This window comes from Ictalurus furcatus, chromosome 22, assembly GCF_023375685.1.
Source record: "Ictalurus furcatus strain D&B chromosome 22, Billie_1.0, whole genome shotgun sequence".
Taxonomy (NCBI): domain Eukaryota; kingdom Metazoa; phylum Chordata; class Actinopteri; order Siluriformes; family Ictaluridae; genus Ictalurus; species Ictalurus furcatus.
The window spans coordinates 19804979-19830865 of NC_071276.1; the positions used below are offsets into that span (position 1 = coordinate 19804979).

The 25887-nt window shown below is 41.0% G+C and overlaps 1 protein-coding gene and 5 non-coding genes across 10 annotated transcripts in view; 1 reads left to right on the plus strand and 5 right to left on the minus strand.

Moving 5' to 3' along the window:
* The window catches only part of LOC128599369 (U6 spliceosomal RNA), a 107-nt gene extending 106 nt beyond the window's left edge, over position 1 (minus strand). Inside the window, exon 1 of the small nuclear RNA XR_008384403.1 lies at position 1. This exon is cut by the window's left edge and continues 106 nt beyond it. This is a non-coding gene — a small nuclear RNA (U6 spliceosomal RNA).
* A 2801-nt stretch (positions 2–2802) lies between these two features.
* dnah10 (dynein axonemal heavy chain 10) overlaps positions 2803–25887 on the minus strand; it is a 61097-nt gene continuing 38012 nt past the window's right edge. For 3 of the 5 annotated variants that reach the window (XM_053653760.1, XM_053653759.1, XM_053653761.1), the window contains 22 exons: positions 24323–24504; positions 23689–23825; positions 23301–23518; positions 22690–22911; positions 22311–22458; positions 13993–14272; positions 13467–13696; positions 12473–12746; positions 11397–11501; positions 11154–11308; positions 10899–11053; positions 10024–10207; positions 9659–9859; positions 9201–9410; positions 8605–8700; positions 7553–7724; positions 7331–7462; positions 6457–6668; positions 6198–6365; positions 4964–5144; positions 3606–3751; positions 2803–3051 (listed from right to left, as the gene is read on the minus strand). In XM_053653760.1, coding sequence (XP_053509735.1) covers positions 2905–3051; positions 3606–3751; positions 4964–5144; positions 6198–6365; positions 6457–6668; positions 7331–7462; positions 7553–7724; positions 8605–8700; positions 9201–9410; positions 9659–9859; positions 10024–10207; positions 10899–11053; positions 11154–11308; positions 11397–11501; positions 12473–12746; positions 13467–13696; positions 13993–14272; positions 22311–22458; positions 22690–22911; positions 23301–23518; positions 23689–23825; positions 24323–24504 — 3955 coding nt within the window. In that variant the 3' untranslated portion in view covers positions 2803–2904. Of the gene's footprint in view, positions 3052–3605; positions 3752–4963; positions 5145–6197; positions 6366–6456; positions 6669–7330; positions 7463–7552; positions 7725–8604; positions 8701–9200; positions 9411–9658; positions 9860–10023; positions 10208–10898; positions 11054–11153; positions 11309–11396; positions 11502–12472; positions 12747–13131; positions 13215–13466; positions 13697–13909; positions 14273–22310; positions 22459–22689; positions 22912–23300; positions 23519–23688; positions 23826–24322; positions 24505–25887 lie in introns of those variants that run through there. The other 2 variants (XR_008388944.1, XM_053653762.1) reach the window with 2 other exon arrangements.
* Positions 16005–16111, minus strand: LOC128599354 (U6 spliceosomal RNA). Its single transcript, XR_008384388.1, has one exon. It is a non-coding gene; the product is annotated as a U6 spliceosomal RNA (small nuclear RNA).
* LOC128599355 (U6 spliceosomal RNA) lies at positions 18122–18228 on the minus strand. The gene has a single exon (XR_008384389.1). It is a non-coding gene; the product is annotated as a U6 spliceosomal RNA (small nuclear RNA).
* Positions 20037–20143, minus strand: LOC128599363 (U6 spliceosomal RNA). Its single transcript, XR_008384397.1, has one exon. It is a non-coding gene; the product is annotated as a U6 spliceosomal RNA (small nuclear RNA).
* LOC128599356 (U6 spliceosomal RNA) lies at positions 21116–21222 on the plus strand. The gene has a single exon (XR_008384390.1). It is a non-coding gene; the product is annotated as a U6 spliceosomal RNA (small nuclear RNA).

Sequence of the window (25887 nt, forward strand, 5' to 3'; positions counted from 1 at the left end):
CAAGCAAAGGAGCCTGAAGGGCCGCTATAAGTGCCGAGGTTCCTCACAAAGCTTCCTGTCCGTGGTTAGCGTGAAAACAAATCAAGTTCCTTCAGGAGACTCACAGAACTGACCTGAATGCACCCACACTACATGGAGTTCAGACATGTAATAATTCCCCAGATTAACCATTAAAAACTTCAAAATTCTAAACTTTTTCATTTTTTGTGTCTCAGACAGCAGAAGTGCATGCTGGGAGTATGGAAATTCGAGCACTCACTTGCGTTCTGGTTGGTTCTCTGTGTGGTGATGTAAATAGTCCTTTGTTGGCGTGATCGACCACGCCCCTTCCTTATTTAACTAGAGCTTTAATCGAAATGGGAGCCAAGAACTGAGGTCAAAACCAAGTTTGAATATGACGGCAAAGTTAAAAAAACAGGAAGTGAGGGCATGTCTCAACAATAGTATGACAACTTCAGAACAAAGTCAGTACGTGAGTAAAGTTCCACGACCTAAGGCAGTCCGAAAGATTTTGTCTGAGTTCACCTTTAGGGGGTGCTATAATCTAGAAATGTGTAAAACTACTCGCAACTTTTGAAGCGTTCAACATCCAAGCGTGATTCTTCTTTAGCTAGATTCCTTAGCAGCTGCAAGAGATTCTTCATGTAAAAAAAACAAAAATCTAATTCGCCAAACTGGAAGTTGGCCATTTTCATTTGAATGAAAAACTTTTGTTGCAGGACTTTAATCATGCTTCCCTGTCCTCAACTCTCCCCACCTTCACACAGTATGTTAAACTCCACACTAGGGGCAATAAAACATTGGATCTGCTGTATGCAAACACAAAAGATGCATATAGTTCTTCCCTTCCCTTCCCCCTTCCCCCGCTTCATGGCTCAGATCACAACCTTGTCCATCTACTGTCTGTCTACATATCTTTGGTGAATAAACAACCTACAATCACAAGGTATGTGACGAAATGGTCTGAGGATACCAGTGAGGCACTAAGAGACTGTTTTGAGTCTACAGACTGTGAAATGCTCTGTAGTTCGCACAGAGAGGACATTGACAGTCTCACTCACTGTGCAACAGACTACATTAATTTCTCTGTGGAGAACACCGTGCCTAAGAAGAAGGTTCAGCGTTTTTCGAACAACAAACCCTGGGTGACTCCAGAGCTCAAAGCCCTGTTAAAGGAAAAAAGAGACTGTTCGGATTGGCGGACAAAGATGAGCTGAGTAGGGTTCAAAAACAGCTCAGAGGGGAGATAAGGAAAGGAAAAGACAGCTACAGAAAAAAAGTTGGAGGAGCGCCTTCAACAGAGCAACATGAGGGAGGTCTGGAGGGGACTGAAAACAATTTCAGGTCAGAACAAAGACAATGGGAGGGGCCTTGTATCCGGCGACCGTGACAGGGCAAATGAGTTAAATCTGTTTTTTAATAGATTTGATTCGGTTCCATCTCCTCCCCCCTCATACCAGACCTCAGACCTGTCAGCGACTCAACCTTTCCCTCTTGGGCCATTAGGCACCCCCTTCTCCACCCCCAGGGCTCCAGGACTATCGGCATCATCCAACTGACACCTCTGAGCTTCTGAGATATCAGCATTACACAGCTCACGCCTCTCTACTGCTCACCATCCCTCACTCGAGGAGGTTTCACACCCCTCCCCCCATACCACTCAACAGGGATCGCCAACAACTTCTCTCTGCGGTCTTTCTCTGACACTCAATCAGGTGAAGAAGGAGCTAAAGAAGATCAAGGGAAGAAAGGCCCCGGGCCCAGATGGAATCAGCTCCAGATTGCTTAAAGACTGTGCAGATCAGCTCAGTGAGGTAATTCTGCACATCTTTAAGCTGAGTCTGAGACTAACATGAGCTCCAGTACTCTGGAAGACTTTCTGTGTGGTTCCAGTACACAAAATAGTACATCTGAGAGAGCCAAACCACTTCAGACCGGTAGCCTTAACTTCACACCTGATGAAGTCCATGGAGAGGATTGTACTGTGACAGCTGTGGACCCTAGTGAGCTCGGAGCTAGACCCCCTACAGTTCACTTTCCGACCAGGCGTTGGGGTTGAGGATGCCATTATTTATCTGATGCCCAGATCACTTCTACACCTGGAGAATACTGGGAGCATTGTGAGGATCATGTTATTTTATTTTTCCAGTGCTTTCAACACAATTCAGCCATCACTACTTAGGGGGAAGCTTTTGGGAGCTGGAGTTGACCGCCACCTGGCTGCATGGATCACCAACTATCTCACTGACAGACCACAGTATATGAGGCTCCAGGACTGTATGTTGGATGTGGTGGTTAGCAGCACGGGAGCACCGCAGGGTACAGTGCTTGCTCCATTTCTCTTCACCCTGTACACAGCGGGCTTCAGGCATAACACTAACAGCTGCCACATGCAGAAGTTCTCTGATGATACGGTCATTGTTGGATGAGTATCAGAGGAGAACGATCAGGAATTCCAGGAGGTCATCGCTGACTTTGTCAACTGGTGTGAATTAAACCACCTCTGCCTCAACGCCAGCAAGACAAAGGAGATTGTAGTCGACCTCCGCAGGAGGCCAAGCTGGTCTACGCCAGTGAGCATCCAGGGTGTTGACATCGGGAGGGTGGAGACATATAAATTCCTGGGTCTTCACCTCAACAATAAACTGGACTGGTCCACAAACACAGATGTCCTATACAGAAAGGGCCAAAGTCGTCTCCACCTGCTGAGGAGACCGAGGTCTTTTGGTGTGTTCAGGACCCTGCTTAAATCTTTCTTTATGGTTTTTATTATGATCTCATTCAAGATATTTTCTCTTGCTATCGCTTTTTATTTATTTATTTATTTTACAGTGAACATTAAAAAAAAATAAAACAGCAAACTTGAATTTTGGGGGGGGGGAGAGGGAGAGAGAGAGAGAGATATCAGTCGGCGTTGAGACAGAGACACACTCCCTGTAGGACCCAGTGTGAGTGGTGTTTGGTGGTGAAGAGGTCGGCCTCGAACACCAGGCCGATGCCCATCGCGTTCCTCCTCATGGACGTTGTGTAGACCGGCGTTCTCAGTGTGTTCTGAGGAGGACACATGAATAAAAGTATGGTGTTGAACAGGCACAGTAAAACCCAGGAACTCAGGAACCAAATAATTATCAGCTCTTCTTGAATGCTGAACTTAACTATAAAGATCTGGCTCTAATTTTTTAGATACGTCTGTGTAAAACCGATTTGGGGCGGGACTTTAGAGCGAGCTCAGTCAGTGATGTCGCTAATGAAGTTCAACAACACTGCTACGCAAATTATTACCAGATGATGTGGTACCTGGTACCTCATGCTGCATTCGCAAACACTCGGAAACTCACGAGTTCAGCAAGTGACATGAAATCAAAATGGCCGCTCACAGCATCAGCAGTAAACGCAGCAGGACTTCTTACCTTTAAATGATTTACACTGTATTGTATATAAAATATATGCCTGTTTCCTTTAGATCAATCGACATACAGATGTATTTGCTTGTTAAATCTGTAACGCTGACTATATTTGGAGGAGGAAACTATACATCACTCATCACAGTTAGCTGGCTAGCTAGTTGCTAACAAAAGACGACCAAAGTGCTGTGTCACTCTCACCTGCAGTTTAAGACGATGAGCCTCGATGGGGATAACCTTGAGGATGGGAAGCTGCACCATCAGTGCTTTGGGTTTGCTGCGCACCAGACAGCCCTGCTCTACGTCCCAGTCCGCTCCCTCCAGATACAGACCTGATACATAGCAACCTAACACACACACACACACACACACACACACACACACACACACAGTGAATGTGTTTGCTGCAACATTTGTTTAACTGTGTTTAATAATCGGAGCGTCTCATAAATCTGTGTGTTTGTTATAAGGGTGGACTTTGTACTTTTCATTTTATATTTATATTTTTTAATATCAGGTTAGATTATTATTATTAACAGTGTGTATAAACTTATAATTACTACACTTGTGTATATTAATTACTGCTAATTACTACAATTTTGTATTGTAAGTAAGTCATTTTCCTTTTTTTTTTGTTGATAAATTACATGAATACAATTTACTGAGTTAATTAATAAAAGAAATCTGGTTGTTGTCCACTCCAGGTATAATTCCATCCATGTGTTTGTATTGTAAAAATAAGAAAATTTGATAAAGATTTCCTTTATCGTCTTATAAACGATGGTTACGTATGTAACCGCGGTTCTATGAATTTCGGATGACTGCCAGAGGCGGTCCTTTCAGCACCTGGATGTCCATCACGTGTACGTGCAGGTCGAGTGGTTATATCAACAAAGTCACCTGTGACCTGGGTGACGTGTGCCTTTTGCCCCGGTACTAAAGTCAGTAGAAATGAAATAGAACCACACTTACTGACGTGGACGGACACGCAATCACATCATATATATTTTTAAAACTGTTTTACCTGAAAGGATTTTATTTTTTATATATATATATATATATATATATATATATATATATATATATATATATATATATATATATATATATATTCAGAACCAGAGAAATCTCAGTTAGTAGATTCTTTTGTAAAATTTTAGCCCTAAATAAAAAGTTCAGGCCTATCACTGTCTAGATAGATATTAGTTTTTCAGAACTAATTAATGAATAATCATGCTTTACTTTTCTTTTTTCTAATTAAACAATTTAAAAAATGAAATTCCCCCCCCCCCCCAAAAAAAACGTTTCTCTAAAATGAGTAGTGAGTCACAGTGAAATAATGCAACCGTTTAATTCTAATATAATCCAAAGCTTTTAGTAACTATGCAAATTTATGCATATTTAATCAGATGAAGCCTCATTTGCATAAATGTAAAAATATGTTATGTAAGAATATCAGAAATCAGCTGGCAAGCAGTGTCTCATCTTATACTGAGGATATAACATGGTTTGGTTGTTTGTGTGTGTGTGTGTGTGTGTGTGTGTGTGTGTGCTCTCACCCTGAGCCGGTCTCTCCTGTACCTCCTCCTCGCTGATATACTGAGTGACGTGTGTGTACAGCGTGGAGCGGTCCAGCGGCCAGCCGTTCCTCCTGCACGTGTCCTGAACCAGCGCCGTCAGGTACGACTCAGGGATGTGTAACCCTGACAACCACATCACCATGGGCTCACCTTTATCCACCTGCACATCACACACACACACACACACACACATCAAACAGAGCTCAAAATATAGTTGCTTATTGCTTGTAGCTCAAATGTGCTGCTTCTTTATGAACCCTTTCATGAAGATCACCTCCGAATCCCTCCGACCATCACTGTTCTTTACCACAAATCATTATCCTGATTTCTCAAGTGCTCTATTTGACTATTTAAATATTCATCATTCTCACTGCAGCATCTCTCTGGTATATCTTTACACACCCTCTACATATATAATTATAGACTCATAGTATATATCCTAGATTATCTTTATTATACATCTGTATATTATCTGTATGTACACAGTATATTATACTGTTGTATAAACAGTGTACATATCTCTAACAGATATTTATGAATAATACTTACATACATCATTTTTTTTTATACAGATTAGAGTTTTTTCTATTATAATGTAGTGTAATTTACCAATCATGTTGTTATCTACTCAATAACTACTGCACATATTCACCTCCCCAAGCCTTGTTATTTATTTATTTACTGTATACATATTTACATATTCAACCTGTACTTTGTTCATTTGTATAACGCTAGTATTTGCACTTCTGGTAGACGCTAAACTGCAATTCACTGCTGAGTACGTGTACTGTACACTAAAGTTCATTCTATCCATCTATCTACACAATATCACAGATTGAATAAAAATATATTTTTTTCTGCCTCCATGCAATGATTTAGCTTTTTTAAAACTAATGATAACTTTTAAATCTCTGCCCGTTGCAGCAGACCTAAACTGCATAAACTTGTAAACATAAACATGCCAAGAATATTGCTGTATTCTATTATATCATCTATAATTCTGCGCATGGACATTTTACGTATTTAGACCTGAACGTTAACTATGTTTTTCATACGTCTTATCCTTTTTGACTTCACATGAGATACGATTTATTTTAAGCAGCACAAAATACAACTAATAATGAAACTAATAAGATCTGGACATGTTTTATCATGTTGTCTGTATCTCCGTCTCAGAGGCAGTTAAGTTTGGCGTGGGATCTGTGTCTCGTACCCATGAGCTGTACTGGTCGTAGCGTCTCTTGAGGTGGATCATCCAGTTGCCCAGAGATTTGAGGGTGTCTGGGGCCAGCTTCCTCCAGATAGCAGGGATCTGACCGTTAAACAGAGCTCGGGCAACTTCGTCCAGCTCGCTGCTCATCCCTACCTCACCGGCTAGAGCCTGAAACACACACGGTCCCAGACTCAGAACAACATCTAACCTCCGTCGCAGTGATTTCCTGACAGCTCTCGACACTTGTCTTCTCTCTCACCCTCTGCAGTTCTCCGAGCGAGCAGCTCATGCGCACGAGGAGTCTGTTGAAGCGCTCCAGCTCCTGCAGCAGCACCACGGTGGTCGGCGACACGTCCGGGCCGAACTTCTTCCGTATCACGTCCAGGTCGAACGGCGCGGGCAGCTTGTTCTGGATGTCCCGCGCCACCTGCCCGACGTACTCGTCTCTGCCGATTCCACCGCCGGAGTCACCTGCACCAGGGACACACCCTCTCTCTCAGAGCACGTCCACACCTTCCTTTAGTAAGACCTCAAATAACCAGTACTAATTTCATTTCATTAAATAAAGCATCAAACCAAACCGAACATCTACAAGATGAATTATTTCAAACGATTGTGAACTTATTGTCTTTTACAAGGGAAAAATAAATACTGTTCCCGTACTGTTACATGCCTCATGGATTCCATGGTTACACCAATGTCTCTGATTGGTGGGTTTTGATTTGAGGTTCCGGGTAATGTAGTACTGAAATAGGACTTTTAAAGTTTTTTAAAAAATGTTGAAATAAAGCTGAAATCAGACTGGCTTATAGATCACGGTAAGACAATCTTTTAAAATTATTGCTATAAAAATCAATTCCTCGATGCCAAAAATGAAGCCGTTTTTACTTCCAGAACCTCGCCGTTGTGCTCTACAGTGTAAATCCATAACAAATATGTAAATGAGGTAATTACATTTTTATATTTATATAAAATATGTAAAATATAAAAAATATTTACATTTTACATATGTAAATATGTAAATCACTGTCGTCTAAAGTGCTTCAGAAGTGACACAGAATCACTGTGGGATTAGAACTCACACCCTTCCGGCCCTGCAGGTGGTATTACAGTTAGAGTGTGGAGGTATGTACCAGTTTGTGGCTGTAGATCTATGAGGTGCGTCCACATGTCCCGGGCAGCCTGAGTGTAGTAGCCGATCTCAGCGTTGGGGTGAAGCCCAAACACCTCCGGAGTGTTCGCGAGAGGAAGTGACTCGATTTCAGCTACAAAACACAGACAGGGCTTTCGGCTATTAAAGTCAGTTGAAGTATTTCATTACTTATTTAAAAGTTTAAAAGACGAATTCTACAGACCGACATAGACGTCCTTGGGTCCATCAGCCGGGATTCTGTAATCCACATCTTTGTTGTGGAAGAAATGGAAAGTCTGGAAGGTGTCGAAGATGAAATCACCCAGATACTCGTCCATGTAGACGGTGAGGATCCTGCGGTCGAAGCTGTCTATCGCCCTGCCTCCGTACATCACCTGGGTCGAGGTCAGGGGGGTTTATTTAGTCGTCCAAAATGAATGAATACAAGCTATCACAAATATAAAACTCACTCTACATAAACTGCAAAACACAGAGCAAAGTTACAGCTCGGGTATTGCTATATTGTGCAATTAATTCCCACAGAAATGCACTTAAAGAATAGAAAAAGAAATGCCAAAAACCCTACATGACCCGCCCCCTTTCTCTGTAAAAGTGTTGCATGATCCTAATTTGCATATTACACCCTGATAGGCTCTTACATTTTATGATGCAATAGCATGTAATACAATATCATGAAATATTATTAACACAAACCCAAATCATTGACATTTTCAGCTCCATGTTTTTTTTAAAACTTCTGCAGGGACAGTTTTCACCTTTTGCCCAGGTTGCGTATTCATTTAATTCTCTCAAAGGATTTCATTTACATCAGAGCACATGTTTTAACCCCACCACCACCACCATGACGTTTCTTTTAATGAGTAGGAATTACATAGAAACTTATTTAATGCTCATACAGTGACATCTTTTGGAGTTCCTTCTCATCGCCCTTTTAAGAATGATGACGCAAACAGAATAAATAAAGAAACAAAGAAATGAGTGTTCAGAGGGAAATTAATGAGAAGCGTAAAAGACGAAGAAGAAAGAAACGAAGAGATAATTAGTAGAAAGATCAGAATGGGGAAATGGAAAAGAGGGGGAAACCCATGTACTGTATACGGAATATACATACGCATACATATACACGTTATACATCACATAAACATACATGTGTGTACATACATGCACATACACACATATAAACAACATGCATATGCTCCTATTTGTTATGTCACGCTCTAGGTGTCATGTTCTGTGGGTTCAGTAGTGCCTCACCTCTCCGATCAGGTATTTGAGACTGCCCCATGGAATCGCCGTGTCACCTTGAGTGTGAGCTTTGGTCAGGTAGGTGTTCAGGATCTCCAGACACACCTGACATACACACACACACACACACACACACACACAGACAAAAGAATAAGCACAAAAAACTTTAAAAAAGCTGAAATCTCTAAATAAAACCCTCACTTTCAAAACATATTTTTCACTTTATTATTTAAAATAATTAAACCTAGCCTTCTGACATCACTTTAATTGTATTTTATTTATTTGACCTATTTTATAAATGTTTGTACATTTTTACGCACATATTTAATATTTTACACTATTGTTACTTTCTTCTTTCGGTCACTGCTACAGTTTATTGCACTATTATAATACTGTTTATTTATTTATCTGTTGGTTTACACTGTAAATGACTTTGAGCTGCATTTTAAATGTATGAAAGGTGCTAAATAGATCACGATTAATATAATTAAGTGTATTAAAGCACAGAAATGTATGAAAAGCAGTGAAAAATAGTGTCAGGCAGTTTAGAAAAAGAAAAGAAAAAAAACCTTGAAAACGTTAAACATTCTGCCTCGTGCGTTTACCTGGAAGTCGGATTCGTTGAAGTCGTACGGAACGTTCCAGCCGATCTTGCCGTACTTGCGTCTCTCCTGCACCACGGCGTGGAAGAAGGTCAGCACGTAGACCAGGCTGCGGAAGGCCGGGTGAGGGCAGCTCATCAGCGTCTCCAGCGGGATCTTAAAGTACGTGGCTCTCATGTTCAACTTCAGCCCGTTGGGAGGCTCCGTCACCACCTGAACCGTTCCATAACGATAGACATTTACCACAAAGCAGCTTTACAGACATCTGGATGGAGATTTAGACCCCTAGTGAACAATCTGTAATGAAATCTCTAATTAAACTTTTTTCTTTTTCTTTACACATACACCTTTCAGTCATGTTCACTAGTAAAATATGAACTAGAATAATATTACTGAGCGCCGCTTTGATATGAAATATTCATATTAAATCTGAATTTAATATTAATATTTAATATATTAACCTTGAGGGATTTCTGCAGGATGCCGATGGGGAAGTCTTTGATGGGGTCGGTGGTGAGCCACAGGCGGAAGTCTGGGTGAGGTTTCGTGATTCTCTCGAGAGCTTTCTCCAGCTCCTTCAGCCACTTCACTAAGAGATGACAGTTCTGGAGCATCAGCCACTGACCTCGGGACACCGCGGTGTCCAGCAACTGCAGTGCAACCTGGGAAATGGAAGAGAAAACAACATATCATATAAACCTTTACATTTACATTACATTAAAGTCAACAATTCAAACCATAATATTTATGTTACAAGCTACTATTCTGTCAGGGTACATATTACATCACTGTGTGTGTGTGTGCGTGTGTGTGTGTGTGTTTATACCTTCTCCTGGCCTTGCCCCATGGCGAGGAATTTGAGCCTGTTGGTCCCGAACCCGGAGCGCTCGGCCAGCTTCGTCAGGTCACTGGCCGGCTCGCAGCCAGGACTCAGGATAAATACGATGGGGGAGTTCGGAGTGCTCTGCTCAAGTATAGCCTCGAAACTGATCACTGGAGGCTGCACATACCTGAGAGGAAAAGAAAGAGAGACATACCAACTTGTTAAGGAATCATGACAAGCCCCTTCTTGCGTCTGGAGCAACCAGACGTAGAATTAGAAATGTTAATGTTTGTATTGTTTATAGTGCTTTTACAATAGAGGCTGTCTTTTTTATTATTTATTTCTTACCCGACACCAGCCAGCTCTCCCCTATCATATATTTATCAAAGAAGATGAAGGCTACCACGTGCTTCCTCCGAAACACATGGAGCCAGCCAAACGCATCTTTTCAACCAGGCTATCGTAACACCCTTGGAGGAAAGAGCTATCTGTCATCTTCTGCATACATGAGCGCACAGCCGCCCATGATTGGCTGTGTCTCTCTGATTGACGGGAGAGTGAGAGTATGCCCCTCCCATCCAGACAGCACGGTTAATTATGCTCTGTTGGACTCCCGGCCATGGATGGCTGTAGCATCGTCGGGATTCGAACTCAATACAATGTTAATGTTAAAGAAGCTTTACAGATGGATCAGGGGCTCGGAAACTGTTTTGCACCTTCAGATATTAGATATAAATCAAATATTCTAATTAAGTACATTTAAGTTCCAGGTTGTGGAAGAGCTCAAGGGGGATGAATATGCTTTTTGCAAGGCACTGCAGATACACAACTCTGCTTTAGAGATACATAACACTTTAGGAGTGATCCCTCTTTCTTACGCCTCTCCCATGGTGATGGTGATGTAGTCGCTGACGGCACGGTACACTCGGTCCACCCGGAAGCAGCGCAGAAGAAGAAGTTTCTGGAAAGCTGTCAGGCTTTCCGCGTACTTCATGGGGAAGGGAGCCTGCTCCGGGGCATCCAGGTCATACCACTAATAAAACGGGGTGGGAGGGAAATGTATTGACTGTTACTGAGATCACCAGCATCGACGACAAACGTGTCCGTGTGTGAGCGATTAACATCAAACATACATCCTTCCATTCGGTGGGAATCTTCTCCATGTCGCCTATCAATGAGCCGAACTCGTTTGGGAAAAGTTCAGTCAGACGCACAATATCCTCCCAGCCCTGATCAGGCAGCCAATCACACGGCTTCTTCCTCTTACTCTTCTCCAGCGAGAGGTTCCCTACACCACATAGAGGCGTTACTGATTATCTACTGATCACATCCTCTCTCTAGCACAGTTATATCATTGAGCTTTGTCAGTGTGTCACCTTTAAGGAAAAATTCGAGCTCTTCCTGAGGAGCGCGATCCTCCGCCTGCTCGATCTTTATGGTCATGTTGAAGGAGAAAAGCAGCTTATGTCTTTCAAACAGACCTGTAAAGTAAAAAATAATAATAAAAAAAAATCAGCACACTAATTACACCTTTCTGTTAGTAAAATCTGTAAAACTAGTAAAACTTTTGAGCTTCAGTTTCAGTTTTTACACCATTTATATAACCGCTTAAATATTTATGCAAATATCTTCTGTCATTAGACAGAAGAAAACATCACCAAAATCCATAAAATAAGGATTCTATAAATAAGTATGAATATGCAAATTAGGCATGCCTCCTATCTCATCTCACGGTAAAACGGGTGTTGTTTATTCTTCATTTGCATACTGGAACATGACTGGCTGTTATATTTTATGATGTAACAACACCCCTTCTCTCACTCATTCAAAACGAATTATTTCTCTATTTTCAATTCTATGTTCCGGCCAAACCACAATTTTCAAACGCTTCGACTGTATTTGTATTAAAAACATGCATCTGCTGTAATATATGTTTATACAATACAATAATAAGTCATTTTAAATCCAGCAAACCTTAAACCGTTTGATTTCTAATTCATTTTCATTTCTAAAAGTCTAAAGTCCCTTTCACACCATTAACGTTCTGGTAATTAACCAGGACACGGTGTGTGAACATGTGCTTGCAAATTGCTGTAAACAAAATCAGGACTTGCTTTAGGCCAGGAGATTAAATTGCAGGTCAAATGAAATCTAGGTCTGAAACTGCCTTTTACAGACACTCCGGACACCGTGTGGAGAGAATTTATTTATGTGAGTTTACTGAAATAAATTCTTTTGTGTAATGGCTAATTCTTTCATATTGCTATCTAAGATCCCAGCCAACAATTGTGAATCTATAAATAGAAGCTAAAGTATAAGACGATAAAGTACATCTATTCTTTAATTTCCATTATTACAGATAGCCTCTGGTCTGTGACGCCATGTTTTTTGCCCTCAATAAGAAAATATTCGATGTTATAAATAATACCGACACGGTGCTTGGCCCCCTTACCGGTGCACCCGTAATTGTAGACGTTGTGTGTGAGTGTGTTCATGATGTTCTTCAGCCTCTTGGGCAGGATGGAGTCGGGCAGAGATTTACGCAGTGAGAAGTCAAACACCTCGAGGAAGGAGGCTAGAGAGTACTGGTACATGCTGTTCACCAGCGCCATCTCAGCCAGGATAAAGAACAGGATGGCGCCGCGTTTAGCTGCCGGACGGTAACCATCACGCAGTGCATCGATGTCTGCTGATGTGTGTTCAGCCAGCTTCAGTTTCTGACAGACCTGCCGGGATGAAATTTACAAATCAGCACGCTGCTGGAAAAAAAAAAAAAAGCTCCATTATGCAATTCGGATATATGACTCGGTTATGGCAGAGACTCGGTGTACAGATAAGAGCTGGACCGACAAAAGGACTAAAGCACTGGATTACTCTCTTTAGCCTACATGGACACTAGAGGATGACGAATCGCTTGCGGAGCATGTAGTTTGTCTCTTGTGGGCGTGGAACAACCGCTACTATTGGCACTTTTCTTCTAAAGCTAACTAGACATTAAACACAATTTAAATATTAAGGTTGTGCAAACTGGTTGTTTGAGTTAAACATTACACGCATGAGTTCGTACTAGTTCTTTGGTAGATTAGCGCCTAGCGACGTAAACTCACTCACCGGAGGCACAGACGATCTCTACTAGTCCTTGCCAACTTTTATTTTTCTTCAGAATGTCACTATACACACCACACAGGTAGGAACTAAAGTTAGGAGTGGGGAGCGGAAGACCACGTCAGATGGTTGGAAATCATTTGAGCAAAGTGTTGTGATCTGCTTTACTACATCACACCTAATTTACACATAATAATGAAGAAAATCTCAGTTCAGACGTCACTTGCTGCTTTTGAGTGAATCACGTCTGCGTGACGTGAACAAAGACAAAAAAACTCATATCGCTTGCTAGTGGGAATGGATTTTTCCTTTAAGAGTTCACGTATGTGGTTATGTTGTACCTCGGCAGCTTTGGACTTGGTTTCCTCGAGCGTGTGGACGAGCTCCACGTTGTCCAGCATGTTGCCCGTGGACGTGGCGAGCTCTCGGAGCAGGGAGTCCTCCAGGTCTTTGAGGAGACGCTTGTTCTCGCTCGTCTCCTGAATCAGACGCTCCCTCTGTTCCTCCAGCTCTTTCCGCTCGAAGCCCACGATGACGCTCAGTAGCTGGTCCTCCAGACCTTTTAACGTAACTGATCACACACAAACACCTTCAGAACACTGGTCAGAAAAATACGTTAATATCGTTGAAACTGATAAATTGACCGATTAACTCATTGGGCCATATTCAGTGTTGAGTTGAGTGTAGTGAGGATTTAATACTGGAATTACACACATCAATATTTAGACCTTAAATATAACTACAGACTTAGGTACTATTCAGAGGTTGTGTGAGAGTTAAGCACATGGGGGTGGAGCTTGTCTAAAACAGAGGCATGGACTTGAATACAGCCCTGTGTATGAAGTCCCCAGTCTCTCTCTTCCTCACCAGTGTAGTTTATGACCATGGCTTTGCCAAACACCGCCGGTGAATATTTGGGATTTGCCAGTTTGGTGTTGAGGTACAGTTTAAAGTTGGGGTCGTAGTCGACCTCCTTGTCTCCCAGCACAATGACCTGCCGTCCCTCGGCTCCTTTCACGTTCTTCTCCAGGACGTTGTCGATGACGGGGTCGATGTACTCATCTACGTCTTGAAACAGGAAAGGAGAGCCATATTTGATTGCCATCTCCAACTGCTTCAGAAAATCTGGATCGTTAAAGGAGGAGATCTGCAAAAAGAAACAACAGTAAATTATTTCTTATATCCTAACTCCATCTAGCGGCCAGAAACCATCGTTACAAGTAAAAACTGCCAATGATAATCACTCCGTCATGGAAAAAAAAAACCCCAAACTTTTTCAACGTATTCAAGTTGAATCTGTTTTCAACATTTTTTAAAACATCGGGACAAAAATTTACACTGTAATTCAGAAACATTTACTTATTTACTTTTTAAGATGTTTTATATTAATTACAATTAATATGAATTAAACAATTAAAAGGTTAACTCGGTCATTCAAGCCATGAATGATTGCTGTAAAGAGTGCAGAACTATAAATATTTACACTTTTTTGAAATAATATTTTTAATATAATAATGTGGCTCAAATACAGAACTGCGTATAAAGTTTAATTTAACAGTCACAGGTTCGCTTATCAGTAATATAATCTGATTTCCACCAGAGGGCGCCATTAAACCACAACTCGATTAACTCCAGGCTTCAATACAACCTGTGGAGGGAAATTAGAAGCATAAGTATGTAAGAGGTGATTAATGTACTTCTTACATTCTTACACAAAAAAAGACCCATTTTGACACTTTTGTCCTAGACTGATGTTGAGGGGGGAAAAAACTTTAATTGTTGGAAACAATATAAATACTTCACATAGTGAAGGATCTCTTTTAAGCTAATTCGGGGGTATTAATGTTAGAGTTATTAGGGTTGGTGTCGTTAGGGCTAGAGTTAGAGGGTTGGGGATATTGGTGTTTAGGTTATTAATGTTAAAGTTATTATAGTTAGAGTTTTTAGGGTTTGCATCATTATGATTAGAGTTATTAATGTTGGGGTTATTCGGGTTAAAATTATACGGGTTGTTATTATTAGGGTTTGGGTTCATTTTCACACACAAACACATACATACATACACACATATGTTTCTTCACCCATCACGAAATTTAAGCCCCATCATCGTGGGACCAACCTGAACAAAACTTGTTTCTCAGATTTCTGAAATGCAGTAGGTTTGTCCATATGGTCATTTGACATTTTTTATATGTGTAATAATGTTGATAAAGGTGAATTGTATTTTCCATCATTGTATTTTTAAAAAATAAGGTTATTAAAGAGTGAGAACGAATTAGCCGTGGGTATTTAGCTGTTGGGGTAAGTATCTTTAGGAGGGTATTTCTGAACATGGGGATGTATTTATAATTATAGAGAAGTGTTTATGAATTAGCTGTTGGGGTATTTGTGTTTAGTTTCCTTGTTTTGTTTTTTGTTGGCCACATTAACACTCCACATGTGCTATATTTAATTACGTGCAATTAAATCGAATAGAGTTCATTTCATTTAATCATGTTTTTTTTTTTTCTTCAAATCACTAGGTTAAGGCTATTAGCATAAGATTTGTGCCCACTTCCAAGTTTTTGAGAACCCTAGAGTTGGGGTTATTAAACTTTAATTCAGCAGGGTTAGGGTTAATAGAGTTTGGATTATTAGCATCAGGACTATTAGAGTTTGATTTATTGGGGTTATGGGAGTTGGAGTTAATGTTCATACAGCATACAGCAATGTTGGTGTAATGTTGTATGTACTTCTTGTAATGCCATAAAATGTAATATATACGATTGGGAACAAGTACTGATGGTCCCAATGGCTTCTGGTCTTCCTCCATCAGTAAGGAATTGGGCCAGAAGATGCTTGGCCTCCAGCGTTTTAGGGTAGGAGTTATTAAAGAGTGAAAAATATGGTAACGCTTCACGATTTTGCGTGTCATCCTTGCGCAGGGGCCATGCTAATCTTCTCTGTATCGTTCCAATTTTAGTATATGTGCTGCCGTAGCAAGCACAAACAAATGGCTTGAACATCCCGTATAAGTACTGAGGTTCCTCACAAAGTTTCTTGTCCATGGTTAGTGACAAAACACACCAAGTTCCTTCAGGAGACTCACAGAACTGACCTGAATACACACACACTACATGGAGTTCAGAGATTTAATAATTTCCCAAACTAATAGTTATAAACTTCAAAATTCTAAACTTTTTCATTTTGTGTCTCAGACTGCAGAGGTGCATGCTGGGAGTATGGAAATTCGAGCAGTGGCTAGTGTTCTGGTTGGTTCTCTGTGTGGTGATGTAATCAGTCCTTTGTTCTCGTGATCTCTCACACACACCGCCCCCTCCCGCTCGTCCCCATCTGTATGTGTGTGTGTGTGTGTGTGTGTGTGTGTGTGTGTGCTGTCTCTCCCAGTGCAGCACAACACACCGCTCAGAGACGTCCTGAGGCTGTCCTCTCTGAGAACACACACCAAACACACCGCATGTGTTCAGTCGGGACTCGGCGTCGGGGACAGAACGCTAAAAACACAACACGTTATCCGCCATCTTGTTTCTGGGCTCTCTAGTCAGGAGGGTGTAGTACTGCAGTCTGCCTTTAGAGGGCAACATCAACACACTTCTGTCCTGTACGTTTAAAACATTCAACCAAACCATCCGCATTACTTCTAAATCATTAATAATTAGAGATGCACCGATGTATCGGCCGATAGTTTAGAAACATCTGATGATCAGGGCCGATTATATCCGGTCAATCAAAAGAGGTCGGGAAAACACATCGATTTCGTGCTGTGTGTAAATATGTCTCGTGTGTGGAATGTGTCCTGTTTTTTAGAATTCAGTCAATGTTACTATGAATTAATAACATTCAATATGTTAAGAAATCTTACTTTAATCTTCAGAGTTTAGTTAATGTGATAATTAGAGTAATGTGTTTTCTGTTCATGAGACCAGTTACTGTGAAACAACTTGCTGAAACGGAGAGAATAAAGTTTTTATTTGCATTTCCTTCAGAATTGTGGAATTAATTAATATGAATTTAAAAGAAGGCATAAAAGGCAGAACTATCGGTATCGGCCGATACTACTCTGAATAATCGGTTATCGGTATCGTCTGAGAAATTTAGTATTGGTGCATCTCTATTAATAATATATACCATTGTATTACACTTTAATAATGCTTTATTACATTGTTATAGAATTTTTTGATTTACAGCAAAATTGTAGCTTTCACCCAACACATAGCTAACAACACACACTTTTAGCATCAGAGTAGCAGCTAGAATTTATTTATTGTGCGTTAGAGCTCAGAGTTTGGAGCTTTAGGTTTATTCGGGTAATTTAATGTTGTTTTAGAGTTCGTGTTAAAGGTGTTTAGGGCTTATGTTATTTAGAGGATTATCAGGTTATTAGATTTAGGGTTCTGGGTTATGACTACAGTTATTTATGATTAAACTCTGTATTACATGTTTAGTGTGTGAAGTGTAAACAGGGGGTCTGCAGTTTTCTCATTTTGTTACAGTTATGGAAATCACAGTTCAGATTTATTACACATATAAATAATATCCCCTGCAAACTAATGACAATTTTAGTAAAAATAAAAAAATAATTTAAAAAAATGAATAGAAAGTCCAAAATTAAAAAAGGCTGAGGTAAAAACCAATATTGAGAACTTCTGCTATAGAGCACCCTATAGGTAGTTTCTCAATAACCTGCAAACAAATCTGATGGATAAGTCTGCAAACCGGAAGTGAGGGCATATCTCATCAACACTTTTACATATTAACACCAAACTTGGCACATTTGCAACTTGAGACAGCCACTGAAGATATGATGTGAGGCAGTTTATCCGAATGGCTTGTGGTAATGCCATAAACTTTAATGTATATCTTTGGGAACTAGTACTGATGGTCCCAGTGTCTTCTGGTCTTCCTCTGTCACTAAGCAGTGGAGCCTGAAGGTGCTTAACCCCTAGCGTTTTAGAGTTGAATTGAGTTTTTTAGGGTTAAGGTTATTAACAAATGAAAAATATGGTAACGCTTCACGATTTTGCGTGTCATCCTTGCGCAGGGGCCATGCTAATCTTCTCTGTATCGTTCCAATTTTAGTATATGTGCTGCCGTAGCAAGCACAAACAAGGGGCCTGAAGGGCTGCTATAAGTGCTGAGGTTCCTCACAACGTTTCCTGTCCATGGTTAGTGACAAAACACACCAAGTTCCTTCAGGAGACTCACAGAACTGCCCTGAATACACACACACTACATGGAGTTCAGAGATTTAATAATTCCCCAAACTAATAGTTATAAACTTCAAAATTCTAAACTTTTTCATTTTGTGTCTCAGACTGCAGAGGTGCATGCTGGGAGTATGGAAATTCGAGTAGTGGCTGTGTTCTGGTTGGTTTTCTGTGTGGCGGTGTAATCAGTCCTTTGTTCTTGTGATCAACCCCGCCCCTTCCCCATTTAACCACAATTTTTTTTTTTAAAAAAGGGAGCCAACAACTGAAGTAAAAACCAATATTGATAAATTCTGCTATAGAGCACCCTACATGCTAAAGTTGTGTTCGTGATGAAGATTTTAATCAAAAAAAATTATAAAGTTTATGACAATGTAATAAAGTATTACTAAATTGTGAGATTCAAATAAGTTTCAAACTGACCACTGACCAAAAAACCTGCTGAGTTTATGGGGAAGATCAGGATTGACTTGACGTTAAACTGTAGTTAGCTATGTACTTATAAAGCTCGCTAACTCCAATCATTAAAAGTAGAATGTTCCCTTTTGCTCACAGACGAGAGTAAACATTAAACCTAACTATGAGCAACTGCAGTATAATTACAGCTTCAGTATTTATAACATATAAGCATATAATTACATTTAAATACAGATTTATTACATTGTTATAAACTGTGTGTGCTTTCAAATTGGCTTTCCCCAAAAGCACAATATTAGTATGTAGGCTTGAAGCACTGAAAACATCAGCGGCCATCTTGGATTTCATCTTTCCAGGCGGTAGGGTGTCGTACCGCAGTCTGTCTCTAGAGGGCTTGCATACTTACACACAGAAATACCTTGTGACAAGGCAGCAAACGTCTGAAAATGTATTGCTAATGTATCCTAGCAAAATAGTTTTGCTAGGTGACGCACCACTTCGGCTAAATGAAAGCGAGAAATGCATACATTTAATCATTTAATAGTGGAGTAACAATCGTGAAAACATATTTAATAGAAAAATGAAAACTTACATAAAAACTCTGTATCCGAGTTTGAGCCGACATAACCTTCATGAACCACTGATTACGCTATAGTTACACGATAATTTAAACACATAACATCTCTTAATACCTATACTATAGAGCACCCTACATGCTAAAGTTGTGTTTTTGGGAAAAGTTTTATGATTTGAATTAAACTAAACTTCATAACAATGTAATATTTTTTTTTAGCAAAATGCAATATCATGGTTATATGTTATTAATGATGATGGTGTAATTATATAGTAGTTACTGATGGATTGTTTTAATGTTTTAAAAAAGCCACCTGCCAGATCTTATCTCCACACTCCTTGCATGAACCTCTAGTGAGGCAATATCTCAGCAACGGCTTGTTCTAATACCATAAAATGTAAAATATATCCTTGGGAACAAGTACGATGGTCCCAATGGCTTCTGGTCTTCCTCTGTCACCAAGGAGTGGAGCCAGAAGGTGTTTGGCCCCCATTGTTTTAGGGTAGGAGTTAGTTTTTTAGGGTTGATTTTGGTTTGTTAGCATGTATTTTGCTCGATGGCACATGCTCTCATTTTTAAAAACACTTTCTTGTTTTTAATTCTGAACTTTCTACTCGTTTTTATGAAAATTGTCGTTAGTTTGCAGTTGACATTATTTATATGTGTAATAAGGATGATTTTTTAGGGTTGGAGTTATTAAACAATAAATTTAAAAAATATGGTAACGCTTCACGATTTTGCGTGTCATCCTTGCGCAGGGGCCATGCTAATCTTCTCTGTATCGTTCCAATTTTAGTATATGTGCTGCCGTAGCAAGCACGAACAAGCAACCTGAACATCCCGTATAAGTACTGAGGTCCCTCACAAAGTTTCCTGTCCATGGTAAGTCACAAAACACACCAAGTTCCTTCAGGAGACTCACAGAACTGACCTGAATACACACACACTACATGGAGTTCAGAGATGTAATAATTCCCCCAAATTAACCATTAAAAACGTAAAAATGCGAAACTTTTTTTTGTTTTATTTTGTGTCTTAGGCTGCACAGGTGCATGCTGGGAGTATGGAAATTAGAGCAGTGACTGGTGTTCTGGTTGGTTCTCTGTGTGGTGATGTAATCGGTCCCCGCCCCATCGGTGTGTCTGTGTGTCTGTGTGTGTGTGTTCACGAGAACAAAGGACTGATTACATAACCACACAGTGTGTTGCTGTTGATATTGCCCTCTAAAGGCAGACTGCAGTACTACACCCTCCTGACTAGAGAGCCCAGAAACAAGATGGCGGATAACGTGTTGTGTTTTTAGCGTTCTGTCCCCGACGCCGAGTCCCGACTGAACACATGCGGTGTGTTTGGTGTGTGTTCTCAGAGAGGACAGCCTCAGGACGTCTCTGAGCGGTGTGTTATGCTGCAGTGGGAGAGACAGCACACACACACACACACACTGAGGGGGACGAGGGGGAGGGGGCGGTGTGTGTGAGAGATCACGAGAACAAAGGACTGATTACATCACCACACAGAGAACCAACCAGAACACCAGCCACTGCTCGAATCTCCATACTCCCAGCATGCACCTCTGCAGTCTGAGACACAAAATAAAAAAAGTTTAGAATTTTGAAGTTTATAACTATTAGTTTGGGAAATTATTAAATTTCTGAACTCCATGTAGTGATTGTGTATTCAGGTCAGTTCTGTGAGTCTCCTGAAGGAACTTGGTGTGTTTTGTCACTAACCATGGACAGGAAACGTTGTGAGGAACGTCAGCACTTATAGCAGCCCTTTAGGCCTCTTGTTTGTGCTTGCTACGGCAGCACATATACTAAAATTGGAACGATACAGAGAAGATTAGCATGGCCCCTGCGCAAGGATGACACGCAAAATCGTGAAGCGTTACCATATTTTTCACTCTTTGATAACTCCTACCCTAAAACGCTGGAGGCCATGCATCTTCTGGCTCCATTCCTTACTGATGGAGGAAGACCAGAAGCCATTGGGACCATCAGTACTTGTTCCCAATCGTACATATTACATTTTATGGCATTACAAGAAGTACATACAACATTACACCAACATTGCTGTATGCTGTATGAACATTAACTCCAACTCCCATAACCCCAATAAATCAAACTCTAATAGTCCTGATGCTAATAATCCAAAATCTATTAACCCTAACCCTGCTGAATTAAAGTTTAATAACCCCAACTCTAGGGTTCTCAAAAACTTGGAAGTGGGCATAAAGCTTATGCTAATAGCCTTAACCTAGGCCTACTTTAAGAAGAAGAAGGAAAAAAAAATCTCTCTCCATTTATATTTAATAATAATATTACTCTGGCTGTAATATTTTAGCTGTAATGATTGTTGCCAGCCACTAGATCAAGGCAGCGAATAAGGAATAATTTAGTGATTTGAAGAAAAAAACGTGATTAAATGAAATGAACTCTATTCGATTTAATTGCACGTAATTAAATATAGCACATGTGGAGTGTTAATGTGACCAACAAAAAACAAAACAAGGAAACTAAACACAAATACCCCAACAGCTAATTCATAAACACTTCTCTATAATTATAAATACATCCCCACATTCAGAAATACCCTCCTAAAGATACTTACCCCAACAGCTAAATACCCCCGGCTAATTCGTCCCGCATGAATTGTCATTTGCCCAACAGTGACAAATACTCACAAAAAACCCCACTCACATCTAACCCTCACATCCAATTAACCTCAGACCTTCCAAAATACCCTCCATGGTTTAATGCCCCAACAGCCAAATGCCCCTAAAGATGCCCCTTTATCATCTTCACTGGTAAATGCCCCTTTAATGTAATATTCTTATATTGTATCAAACTCATTTGCAGTGCATAATTATATAATGCATATAACGCATTCTGCCCTTATATCTCAGTATTATTGCTAGTATCATACCTGGCACCAGGAACCGCTACGGATGATATCTAACCACGACAGACGTAAGAATGTTAACAGACCTTGAGGTTGTTCTTCTCCTCCTTCTTCTTGATCCAGTTGAGCGCTTGTTGCTGCGGATCGATGCACAGAGGGAAGCGGCTGGCTCTCGTGGTCAGGATGCCGTTCTGCACTGACAGCTCATCCGGCGGGAGACCTTCTGACCCCCATCTACGGCCACAGGAGCACGAAGGAGGTTTAGAACCAGAGGTTTCCAAACAACCCCACTGAACACCTTTGGGACGAACTGGAAATGGAGCCTCCTCGACATCCCAACATCAGCGCCTGACCTCAACCTCACTAATGCTCTTGCAGCTGAACGAACACAAATCCCAACAGCCACACCCCAAAATCTAGTAGAAAGCCTTCTCAGAAGACCACTATGAATGTAACATCGTGTACCTGCTGATCTCGACCTCATCGGTGAGAAGGCTCTCGATGCGGAAGGGCTGGCTCAGGGGGATGCCTCTCTCCATCACGTCCTTCTGCCACACCTCGTACACCATCTCGTCTCGGAAGTCCCAGCTGAAGGCTCCTTCGTAGCTCAGGAAGGCGGCGCAGATAAGACAGTCTCCCAGCAGGCGCACTCGTCTCTTCTTCAGCTCCTCGAGATCTTCCGTCCAGCTGCAGGCGAACAATTTTCTGGAGTTGATTACTTTCATATAACAGCACGCACTGAAGTGTTTTATTCCTATTATACCAATTACATTTTCTTATTTATTAATGAGCGTCACTTAAAAAAAAAAATCCATTTATAGTTACAATTAACGTTGTGGACCGTCTGTGAAACACGTTAATTCCTGTTCTTGCTTACACTATAGCAGCTATAAACGGTCGTTCCCTCGCCAGCCTCTCTGAGCCATCACTATAGAAACAGCGGTTGTTCTAAAATTCTAATCGACACCTTCTGACCAATCAGGATCCAGAATTCAACAGTGCTGTGCTGTGAGTGCACATATATGAAATTTTGCAGACTGGTAAATGTATAGGAGCAGTTTTGTTGTTTTTCTGACCGCTTGTTCTCTGATCCGAGTCCCGAGATGAGCTTGTCAGCGGCGATCAGTCTGCGCTCCATGACCTCGGCCTCCTCCTGCAGCTGCTGCTTCTCGGCCATGGCGTCGCTGTACTTCCTCCCCAAAGCGCCCAGCTCCTTCTGGATGTCCACCAGCTCGGTCTGGATCTGCTCCAGCTCGCGCATGCTCTGGAAGAAGTTCTTCTCCAACTTGGCCACCTGGAAAATACTTGTGTTTATTGACCTGTGAAGAAGTAAATAACTGTGACAAACATACGCATAACAAATCTACAGACCCAGCCACAAACGAGCAATGTTAACTGACTTCTGGGATATCTAAGTTCAGTTTGCAGTAAAGCACAAGGCAGAAATAGCGGTGTTCATTAAACCTTCTCTCGCTTGGGTTTGATCTCTCGGGACACGTCGCAGTAACCCATGACGGCCTCGACGAATTTCAGCATGCCAGATCCGGCCTTACTGATGGCCTGCATCTCCTCGAACGACGTGTTCAGGTTCTTCAGGAAGCCTGACGAGAAGAGAAGAACACAGCACGAGCGAGGTCAGGAGCTGTTGATTCGTCTTCTATCGTTTTCAGCAGCTCTTACAGTAGTGCAGGTTTATATTAACGCGCTCATTTCTATACTAACGGCTCAGCTCGTCTAATTGTCGAGATGGTGAACTTGGAAGGAGTCTCCAGTGTCAGCACTTTGTAAGGAGTTTACGCTTGTCTGCGGTTTCTCTGTAACATGACAAGCTGCATTTTTTTGGTCTTATTAACTTGAAGAGAGAGGGAATAAAAAGAAAGGCTGGTGAAGGAATGACGGTTTATAGATTATAGCGATGATGTAAGTGAGAACAGGAACTAACTTGTTTTCCTCTATGATCCACAGCACTAAATGCAACTATACTATTATTTAATATACAAAAACAAAATTGAATTGTTCTCAAACTGCGGTGGTGTAAGAGGAATAAAACACTTGGGGATGTGCTGTTACAGGAAAATATTCAACTTTCATGTCCCACCTCGGACAGTTTTGACCTGTCCGCTGCTGATGGAGTCGCAGTCCATTTCCATGAGCGAGCGCAGGAAGTTGGCCTCTGACATCATGCCCTTAGCCGTCTTCCAGCTGATCTCTTTATAACCACGCATGACCAGGATGCACTCACACACCACCTGCACCTGCTTCGGCGGCTTGGCGAAGGACCTGCGCGACACGGGCAAGACGACAGGAGACAACACCGTTGTCCATGAATGAGTTTAGATGTGACTTTAATAGGATGAAGATGAAGACGGACGTTTCTTGTCTGTAATTTAAGGTTGTGTTTAAATATATTTGGGAGCATTTGTGCGAGTGAAAATAACTGTTGCGATGCGACCTGTTTTCATTTCGCTACAAAACGTTTTCTAATTACTGTACAGTATGTGCCTGCCGTGAGCCGATAAAGTCACCGGTCCACCGTTCTATCCAACAACCAATTGAACTTCGTCTTTACATTCTTAACTTCAATGCAGATTTTAGAATGGTTACCATTAGCTGTCAATCTTTCCCAGGACTTGAATTTCAGTGCTGGATTGCACATAATTTAAACCCTTCAGGGCTGTTTCTGGCCATTTTTGGCGCCCTAGGTGAGATTCCTATTGGTTAGTCAGTGGGGGCGTTGGGGTGCTCACTGGCGCCCCCAAGCTGGTGATGCCCTAGGCACAGGTAGTGCTGAAGAGGGAAGATGAAGAGAAAAATTAGAGATTTCTTTTGTAAGCCGCCTGAAGTTAATTAATTTTCGGTTGGTGCGTCTAAATTTTTGCTGGTGCTCCTGACTTTTTACAGCTCGGTGCACCAGTGCTACCAAGTGAAAAAGCCCTGGTAACTTTCAGCTCTGGAAGGGTTGGGTTAGGGTAAGCTCTGGGTGTGCAGACATGTTTAGTTCAAAATGTCAATTTAATTTGAGACTTTAGAGTTTTCAGAGTTCTTCTTTGGAAGTAATTATTACTCTGGCACCGAGCATCATATGGTACACTGAGGGACAGACATCATGTCATGCAAAGAAATCAAAAATAGTGAGTTTAAAATGTTCTTTCTGCCAACCTACATGTCAAATGCCCAGCCTGTCTCTACCTGAGGCAAAAACAAACAAACAAACAGTTTCAGTGTAAAATATCTAATATTCGCTGATATTTTGTGCTATTTTATAAAATGCTCCTAAGTCTATGTGTACGTGTTGGAAGAATTATCGTTTACACTCTGACTATTACTGGATGAAACACTGGATAATCTCCAGCTCTGACCGAATGAACCCTACTCAACTAATTGATTCACTGAGTCAAGAGGAGAGAATTAAATTTCACACACACACACACACACGTGATTACAAATCCGACTTGCACAAGTCATAGATGTTTAAGAAACACTGATATATATATATATAATTTTTAAAATATTTTTGGTTTAATGACCAAAAGATTCGCTTATTCAAATGACTCGGGAGCTGAACGAGAGATGATTCATCAACTCACGTGCAGTCGCAAATCTTCGTTTGATAACCATGAAGTCGGTTATGGATATGTATGGAGATGCAGTGCGATTGCGAAG